The sequence below is a fragment of the Penaeus chinensis genome, chromosome 16 (genome assembly GCF_019202785.1).
Source record: "Penaeus chinensis breed Huanghai No. 1 chromosome 16, ASM1920278v2, whole genome shotgun sequence".
Taxonomy (NCBI): Eukaryota; Metazoa; Arthropoda; class Malacostraca; order Decapoda; family Penaeidae; genus Penaeus; species Penaeus chinensis.
Genome location: NC_061834.1, coordinates 8624054 through 8634053, shown reverse-complemented (window position 1 = coordinate 8634053; position 10000 = coordinate 8624054). Strand labels below are relative to the sequence as shown.

At 33.7% G+C, this 10000-nt stretch overlaps 1 protein-coding gene across 1 annotated transcript in view; it reads left to right on the top strand.

Annotated features, from left to right (window-relative positions):
• LOC125033686 (WD repeat and FYVE domain-containing protein 2-like) overlaps positions 1-5815 on the top strand; it is a 12258-nt gene extending 6443 nt beyond the window's left edge. The window contains exons 3-9 of the mRNA XM_047625389.1: positions 1815-2123; positions 2732-2868; positions 3244-3349; positions 3460-3572; positions 3875-3994; positions 5051-5139; positions 5564-5815. Coding sequence (XP_047481345.1) covers positions 1815-2123; positions 2732-2868; positions 3244-3349; positions 3460-3572; positions 3875-3994; positions 5051-5139; positions 5564-5613 — 924 coding nt within the window. The 3' untranslated portion in view covers positions 5614-5815. The remainder of the gene's footprint in view (positions 1-1814; positions 2124-2731; positions 2869-3243; positions 3350-3459; positions 3573-3874; positions 3995-5050; positions 5140-5563) is intronic.
• Positions 5816-10000: the final 4185 nt, after the last annotated feature.

Below are 10000 nucleotides of genomic sequence, written 5' to 3'. Positions count from 1 at the left end.
TAAAACTGTGCAGCTCCCTCTGGTGGTTTATGGAAAATCGCAACTTTTGTTTTTATACTGCAGAAACTATGAAGGATATTCTCTTATATTGCAGTATATACTCCCTTTTAGGAGTGTTTGTATCATCTCATTGTGCAAAGGCAGTAGTGTGTCTTCAAGAGCGAATTAAATGCAGCAGTAGTTCCCCCCCCCCTAAAAAAAAAAAAAAAAAAAAAAAAAAAGTACCTGTTATAATCCTTGAAACAAGGAGCAGCACAGAGGGATACACTATAGGTCCTGCACATGACCCTGGCCTCCTTCCTTTGGCTGTTCCTCCAGCAGAGTGCACATCGCCCCCAAAGCCGGATTGGAGTCTCTGATGGTATGTGAATCTAATAGAGGAATATGCCAGAAGGATTCAGGCCTTGTAGATCTTGAAGGCCACCATATACCCTGCCTCTATAAACAGCACTTATAGTCTTTCAAGCCTTCCTTGACTGTGTGTTATGATTGTACTACAGGTGTGATGGTGCCCATGAAGGGCCACAGACTCTCGTCCAGTGATGGTCTTGTGCAGGACAAAGACCGAATGGAGTGATTATCAGGAAGTTGAGCACTGGTAGCTTCTACAGTCAATCCTCTACATCTTGCTACTCCTTGTTGTCAGCAAAGTAGAGCACAGTGGTCATGGCATCAAACTGATCCCTGGTCATTGTCTTTGGGAACATGGTGGAAGACATCAAGTGATTGATGGACCAGAAGTCCCTTAGGAACTGTAGTTCCATGAGGAACTGCAGCCAAGGTACAATTGGAGCTCCTGAACTTGCATGCCCACCCATCTCTGCAAAGGGTGTTCTAGGACATTGTTGGGCCTAACTATAATTGTAAAAACACTGTAAAACCTGTGTTCAAAAAAGGACCAATAGAATACAAATCACCACACTTTCAAATGAAAATACAGGAAGCAAAAGGTGAGATGTGTACTGGTTTGTCTCTTTAACAGTCTTCTTCAATAGCTGCTTGGTGAAGAAGCTGGAGGTGTCAAAGGGGCTTAGAAGCTTTATCCAAGCTGGCGTGGAGACCAGAATTCCTGTTGAAGCAATGACACCTTGGAATGTTCTCCTTTGCCCAAATAAAGAAAGGAGTCCTGGGGGCATTGTCTCCCCTGGGATGCCTGATGTACGTCATGAGAGGCTTGTTAGAGCCCAGTGACACATCTGCTAAAGGCATGTAATTTGCATCAAAGTCTGTGTTGTTATCCAATTCATTGGAGTCAGACTTGGATTCTTCCCAGTTTGAATTGTCACCATTGAAACGGTAGGAGGCATTGACATCCGTATATACAAAAGAAAAACATGAGTTCTCTGTAAAATAGTGATTCTATGCATACTGTTGAAAGGTGGCAAGACATGCTTGGCAAAATTGGCTGGCTAGTATTGCTTTGCCCTCTCCTTGATATTTTATACAGTTTTCCAGCCAATAATGGCTAAAGCCATGTCCGGCAATATGAGGTTAATAAACTAAGGTTGCAGTGGACACAGCACGTATGTCACGTTATTTGTACACAGTAAGTTGAGAGTAGGACTTGTTCAGTAACTTTCTGCAAAAAAGGGAATAGCATTAAATAGATTGTGAATTTATAGAATTCAGTAGTAAGGAATGTGAATCATTAATACTCAATGATAAATTATTTGATTCATGTCATAGACCATAAGTCAATTGTTGTGTGTTATTTTTATATTATTATTAGTTATTAGTTTCATAATAATGTTTGTATTTTCAAAGGATCCAATGATATACATGTTTTTCAACCCATCCCATACCCATTTCTCCAGGAATTTGAGGTGGCCTCAGACTACAACAGCATCAGACACAAGCGTGACTACCTAAGCCACCAAAACCGAGTAACAGGTGTCATCTTCTGCCCATCTGCGGAATGGGTACTCTCCGTTGCCCGGGACAAGTTCTTTGTTTACCACTGCACAGAGAGTGGGCGACGACTAGGAGGACATCAGTCCTCGGGCTGGTGCACAGCCCTGCAGTATGACTACAAGAGTAAACATGTGTTTGTGGGTGATTACAGTGGACAGATTACAATGCTCAAGTTGGAGGAGAGTGGGCCACAAGTTATTACTGTACTTAAGGTAATATATTTCTGTTCATATTTTATCATCTTCATTATAAATGGGATTATGATTATAAGAATAACAAGAATTATGACTATAAAATTCATCATTGTCATCTATTAACAACCCAGTGCCACTGAGAAAATGAAATGTCACTGTAGTTTTATTTTGTGATATGTTCCTACACACAGATGACTCAACAAGTGCCTAGCCACCAAGTAGTCAAATAGAAGAGCTTGTGACTTCAGCAGATTTCAGCTTTCCTAAAAAAAATTTTGAAAACTTTTTTTACTAGTTCTATTTATATAGATGAAGTTATTATTATTATTAAAGTCCTGATGATGATTGTACTGTTTTTGAAATTACTAATAGCAATATAAGATCAAAGAGAATACTTCTGAAAATCAAGGAAAAGAGTAAAGAAGTGAGAAAGTTAGTACTAGTTATTGACCTCTTGGTGACAGCACTTGTGAAGCCCATCTATTTGTAAAGACAATTAATAAACTAAAATCACAGTAGACATGGCATGTATGTACATGGCATGGGTTAATCAACATCATCATCAACATTATATGTCTACTTCCATGGGCTGAATCATTAAAAACAATTATTTGTTTATTCCATAGGGTCATAATGGCTCCATTAGATCACTAGCCTGGGATATAGACAGACAGCTCCTGTTCTCAGGTTCCTATGATCAGTCAGTCATTGTGTGGGACATTGGAGGAGGGAAAGGAACGGCCTTCGAGCTGCAAGGACATACGTAAGACTGGTGGTTCCTCTGAGTAAAGTTCTCAGTCAGTGGGTGATATTTTGAAAGGGGTGGTAGAGACTGGTGGATATATTCTAAAAGAGAGAAGTAGGGAGTGTGAATGAAAGATTTAAAGGTATTTAAAGGGGAAATTATGTAGTAATGTGTTGTTTGTATTTTTTCTTTTCCTGGATTTGTAATATTTCCAAAATAAGGCTTTAGAGTTGAAGGTAGTTGGTGGAAACGACAACTATAGAAACTGCTAAACACTGATAGTTCCTGATATGTTTTTAGGTCATGCAATAGCTGGTCCATTGATATTAATTAGTTAGTTTTCATTCAGTTTGTTTTTGTATGGAATTGTAACTTCTCTTTCTTTTTTCATAGGAGTAAGGTATCATCACTTGTCTATGGCACTGTAAGTCACCAGCTGATCTCAGGTGGAGAAGATGCTACTGTCGTATTCTGGGATATGAAGGCTAACAGACAAGAGGTGAGGCTACTTTAGTTGTTAGCAAAATGGAAATGGAACCTTTTTTTTTTTTTTTTTTTTATCTCAAACTAAGATCCAGTCCTAAAAAAAATGCTTTATCATTTTTTCAGACTCCAGAGTGGGTAGAAGCTGATTCTTGCCAGTACTGTGACCGTCCCTTCTTCTGGAATATCCGTGCTATGATGGACCAGAAACAAATTGGGCTGCGGCAACACCACTGCAGGTTTGTTGTTGTTTTCTTCATAAACCAATGGGATCTTAACTTGCACTACCATATAACTTGATGAAATGGCTAATGAATCATAAGAGAAAATTGAGTTTTCTTGTTCCATTTTTTTTTTTTTTATTTTATGTAAAAGTAGAGTATAGGCTTGATAGAACTATTAAAGCTTTACATAATAATATTTTTATTCTGATTAAAGTTTAATCTTCCTGGAAAACAACCAGAAGACAGTTGGGCTCAGGGTAGTAAGTAAGAGCAAGTGTATATCTCAGTAGTTGTCAATGGTTACTGATTTCTTTCAGAAAATGTGGGAAGGCTGTGTGTGACAGTTGCAGCAGTAAGCGCTCCACTATCCCAGTCATGGGTTTTGAGTTTGATGTTCGAGTATGTGATAATTGCCACTCCACCATTTCTGATCAGGAGTAAGTAGTTCTTAATGATTATTGGTTCTAGATGTAGAAGAGTGGAGATTTTCATATATTTGTTTGTGTGTATTCATTTATTTGTTTAAATATAGAGATTTTGTAAGATCTTGAATGATGAGGTGAATAGGGTAAGGTAACCAGTAGGTACACATCCAATCCAATAGGTATGCAGTTGTCATTTTAAAAAAATTCTCACAATATGACAATATTTTGAGTATTAAATATAGTCCCTAATGGATCCTTGCCCCTAACTATTTGTTTTACCTCCAATAAATATGTATTTATCTTATGAAAGCCTAGTGGTTTATCAGAGGTTGCATCCCTCACTTTGCCAATGATTGCACTATGTGTTTTACTGCAAATTATAGTTTTATTTTTACTTATTAGCATTCACCTTGCAGACTGTGTCATTCTAAGCTTTTCATTCATTTGCAAATTAAAAAAACAGAAAAAATAAAGCAAACCTTTATTTATTTTTTCATGACCTTGTTCTGAATATTACCACTAAAAACCATAACAACAACAAGGACCTTTGATATATCCTTGATAAACCAATAAAAGGAACTAATGTAACATATGTGAATGAGAATCTTCTAGCCTTATAATCTTGGGAGTATTTGATAAAAGTGTACCTATTGGACAAGGGGTTGTAGTAGGTATGCACCAAATTTACAGGTAATTTCCTCAATTACTTGTTAATATATTCAGTAAAACTACAACCATGTCCAAATATATTGGATGTATATGAAACCTGGCTAATGATTTATGTGACAAGTGTGGTCTCCCGGAGAAACTTACCCATGATTTTCTGTGAACCTGTTGGTTACCTTACCATATATATTCTTTGCAATGTTTCCTCTGTATCTAAACATGCTTGAAACTAACTGAATTTAATACTTACACATATTTCTCTTTCATGCAAAGTGTTAGTGGAGAAAAGTAAGATATTATTTTAACCCTTGTATGAGTAATAGTGAGATTTTTTACTGGTATTAGGCTAAAGCGTGTATTAGAAGTAAGGCTAATGTTGTTGTGTTTATTTTGCTCTTTCAGGCGGGCATCACTTGCAAAGTTTCACGAGGTGAAGCACAACATTGTCTGTATGGACTTGGATGAGGAAGCAGGTCTTCTCCTCACTGTTGGTGTGTATGCTTGTGGTTTTGAATTTGTTCATTTGTGACAGTTATTGATTATGTCCTGCTTATTGTTGGACGAAAGAGTAATCATGTGGATAAATTTTTAGCTTTCTACTCTACTTGTAATTCTTTTCATATCTTGTCTAATTCCCATGTCCTCTCTTATGTTAAAAAAAAAAAAAAAAATTGTCACTTCCTGCTCTTGCAGTAACTCTTTCTTCAAGAAGCGGCTGCCAGTTTGTAAAAATTAGGACGTCCATTGGAAATTTGTTGAACTTTTTTAGTAGCTTGTGTATTCAAGTAAAATTAAACATTGAAAAAAGGCACACCTGTTTCTTTTTCAAATTTTACATTATTAATGGATTTTTAGTAAATTCAGATGTCCCAAATGCTATTAGCCTTTTCAGCTTTTCCTTTCTTTTATTTCCAGGCCAAGATCGAGTTATGAAAATGTGGGATGTCTCAAGCTTGCTGAATTGATGTGAAGGGTATGCATCGTGTGGATTAGGATTCATTGTCCTATGCTGAGGTCTGAGACCAGACAGCATCTGATCTTCGCATTCCATAACTACTTATAGTGTGTAATGATGATATTGTATGTGATTGAAAATAAGACCCATGTAAGTGTTAAAACTTAGGAGCAACCTTTGTAATAAAGAACATTCATAATAAAAATTATATATATATATATATATATATATATATGTATATATGTATATATATGTATGTATAGATATATATAGACATAGATATATATATATATATATATATATATATATATATATATATATATAGACATAGATATACATATATATAGACATAGACATAGATATAGATATAGATATAGATATAGATATATATTTGTATATATATATTTGTATATATATTTATATATATATATATATATTATATACATATATTATATACATATATATATATATATATATATATATATATATATATATATATTTATTTATTTATATATATATTTATATATATATGTTTATATATATATTTATATTTATTTATATATATATATTTATATATATATATATATATATATATATATATATATATTTATATATATATATATATATATATATATATATATATATATATATATATATATCTATATATATTTATTTATATATATATCTATATATATATATATCTATATATATATATATATATATATATATATATATATATATAATATGATATATAATATGTATGTATATATGTAATCACACACTTTCATAAACATAAACATATACTAGTTATATACAATTACATTTGTGATTTTTTTCTTTATCTGGAAAGTTAAACTATGAAAGTTTTATTGTGGCGAAGAATTTCAATCTTTAGGTATTGTGCATTACACATGTAAAAGAAACACAGATACGTACTCACAAATACACAGACAAATACAAACAGGTGCCCCCACACACACAGACACACCAATATATATACATAAAGACCTGTACCTGCCAAAGACTTATTCTAACGGATCAGACCACAGATAATCTCCCATTGGGGATAAGCTCCATTCTCCATTGAAATCCTCATCTTCCAAGAAATTAATGTAATCAGGATTTTCTTCTTGCCTTGACCTAGTTTTTAACTTTTTAATCTTTCCTTTTTTTTCCTCCTCTTTCTTTCTTGATTGATTGATTGATTGACGGTCTCTAACCCTCACTCTCGGCTTGTTTGGTCTTTTTTTTTTTTTTTTTTTTTTTTTTTGCTTTGCTTCGGGCCAGGCCTTTTACGATACTTGTGTCTTGTGAGGACTTGAAGGAATCAGAGCGTTTTAATTACCTTTATGGCATTATTGAGTGAGGTGAATTCCTTTTGTTTATTTTGTTTTCTTTTTTTCTTTATTTGATTTTTTTTTTTTTTTTTTTAATCAGTTTATCTCAGAGGAGTGCTTTATGTATTTGAATAGTAGAGATATTAATATTATTATAAGTGTTCCTATTACAGTTGATATTGATAGGAATATTGTTATTGTTAGTATTTAAAATTTTATCAATAACAGTATTAATACTGATATTGATATTATTATTAATTGAATCATTAATTCTGTTTCAGAAATACTGTGAAGTTATGATTTTGTTTTTCATTTTATTATAATTATGATTATTATTACTTTTTTCCCAATTTCTTTTTTCAGTGATAACCTGAATGCTCATAATCCTGTCACATTTCTTAAGCCTTAAGCAAGATAATAACTAAATTTGAATAAGACTTAAAAATGTATTGCCTTTTATAGGGAGTAATTATGTATTTGTGATATTTCTTTTTACTTTAGTTGATTGTCCCTAAGGACCTAATTCGGCTTTGCATCAAGAATATTTTCAGGTGTGCGTGGAGGCTGTGTAGGTTTTGCATTTTTTTTCTTCTTTTTTCAACAAGACGCACAGTTGATAGAGATATAGAGTGACCGAAAGAAAGAGACAGACAGAGAAGGAAAGAGGTGTTGATCTAGTGGAAAGAGCTGGTAGTGGTACAATTGTTGCTCTGCATTCTAGCCATGTCGATGGACCTAAGGTGTGAATGGGTCTTACGTGTTACTGTGAATTTAGATGGACTGAGTGTCAGTATGTAAATTTACTCTGTCATAGGGAACAATTGGTATGACATTATAGAAAATTCATAAGAGAGATGTGCTAGCTTCATATGTTGATGTGTTGATTTAAATGAGAGTGATTCAGCAACTATAATTTGTACCAGTCAGGCAGTCTGAACAGGTGTTGTATTTTTTAGAGATTAGGAATTCATATTTATAGGAATTATATTTTGTTGTATATTGAATTAGTAAAACATAATAAGAAAAGGTGCTACCATCTCAAAAGATGTAAAGCAAATTTCAAGTCATATTGGACAATAAGTAGCTGTAGAAGAAGGAATGACAGTTCAGAAAAGGAACTTTTAGTGTTCGAAGTCACAGCTAGCATAAAATGATTTTTTTTTCTTCTTCTCTTTTTATAAAAAAAAATGGTCAAAAGTTCTCATAAAGTTATAATGATTTTTTGAAGGTTCTAAATGATTTTTTTCATCAGAGTGGAAAAAAAACTGTACTCTGCTCACCACCGACTGACTCGCACCTACCATGGGTTGTGAGTGGGTGCTTTAAAAGGTATCTTGATATTGTGTGGTACTTTTCTCTAATATGACAGGTGACAGCATAACTCTTCTATTTAATTTTTTTGCTTGGCTATTGTGAAAATGGACAACTCTCTTTATTTCCTTGTTCTTCTGTTTCTGTCATATAATCATCTGTATATTGAACAATATTATTGGTACATAGATTTCATGTGCTGTGCTGTTTCATCAAGGTTGAATGTAATAAAATGAAAAAAAAACTGATAAACTAAAACAATGATTGTTTCTTAGGTGGGGTCCAGTCACCACTAACAATTATATATTATGTCCTTACATTACTATACAGATACTCTGAACTCGTGTTTAGTATCTGCTAATGTTGAAGATGGAAATGAAAGTGTTTGATATAGAGACCATGTGGAGAATAAAACAGTTAGCTGTGTATGTAGATGGATATGCTCCTAGCAGCAGCATTTACTTGATGCCTCATAGGATTCACTTGAGATTTTTTCAGTAGATGAGTTAATGAAAAAGAGTTAATTTCTGGGAGTTCGTATCTCTTAACCCAATGCCTCCGGGTGGTTTCTCAAAAATGGGATCGGTGCACCATGGCACGTATGCACATGCCACCCAAAATATAGTCCAGGCATGCATTGACATTTAGGTACATGCCACCTGGTGGCAAAAGGTTAATTGTGCGACATTAATCATGATCTTAGTGAGCAATGTATTTTTTGTCAGATGTTCCCATCAAATAGCCTCTGCTGCAAGAAAGAAAGGGAATGGGAGAAAATGAACTAGTCAGCTCTGCCAATGGAGAATATGGTAGCTAGTCAAACAGAAGAGTGATATTTATTGTATATTTTCTTAAAATCTGCAAAATTTAGCACAGTAGGTCATGATATAATTTTTTCAACCTGGTTACTTTTTCTTTTCAATACAAAAATTAGAGCAGTTGTAGCTTACTCTTCCCAACTATTATTAATATGTTGTTTATCTTATATACATGTATAATTTATTAAGCATAGTTTATTGAAGAGTTCTCAAACCTAACATTTAAGTCCAAAGTTTTTTGAAGTGACTGTTTTGCTGTTAAGATTTCTGTCATTTTGTTTCTTTACTATCATAAATCATGCAAGTAATACTGATTAATGCTGGAATCTTTCATTAAGATGCTAGATATAAATATGATGATTGAAGACAAAAATAGAGCTGTGTTCCAAAGGTTGATCAGAAGTAATGCATCTGTTTGCTAACAAATGTAGGCATATCGAGTGATTTTCTTTTCCTTTTTCAATAGAGTCAAAAATCCCTAAATTTATGAAGGAGCTTGTTTTGGTGATGGTGGCAAGGGTTGTGAGAACAATTTGTTCCCCCAGAATAATGGATAAAAGCAGAAGAGTTTAAAGCTGGAAATAAGAAACAGGTAAATATGATTTGCTGTTTTACTGGCAGTTTTGAAGGAATTTTAATGGCATGTTGTTTTTCTTTGGAAAACAAATCTTCATTTGGGCTCTGTAGGAGATGCCCAATGTCATAAAGTGGCACTTCACCAGACATCATTTTGATTTATCAGTCCTCTTTTGGTTCTGAGTTATCCTGTGAGCAGTGGTAAAATAGGTTTCCTTAATAGTGCAGTTAAGATATATGAGGAATTATCTGATTATTTAGACTGGGATTTGACTGCCAATGATCTTACCTTTATCAGCTTTGTATTCAGCATAATTGTGCCTTTAATAGTTTTTGGATAGTGTATTGGACTGGG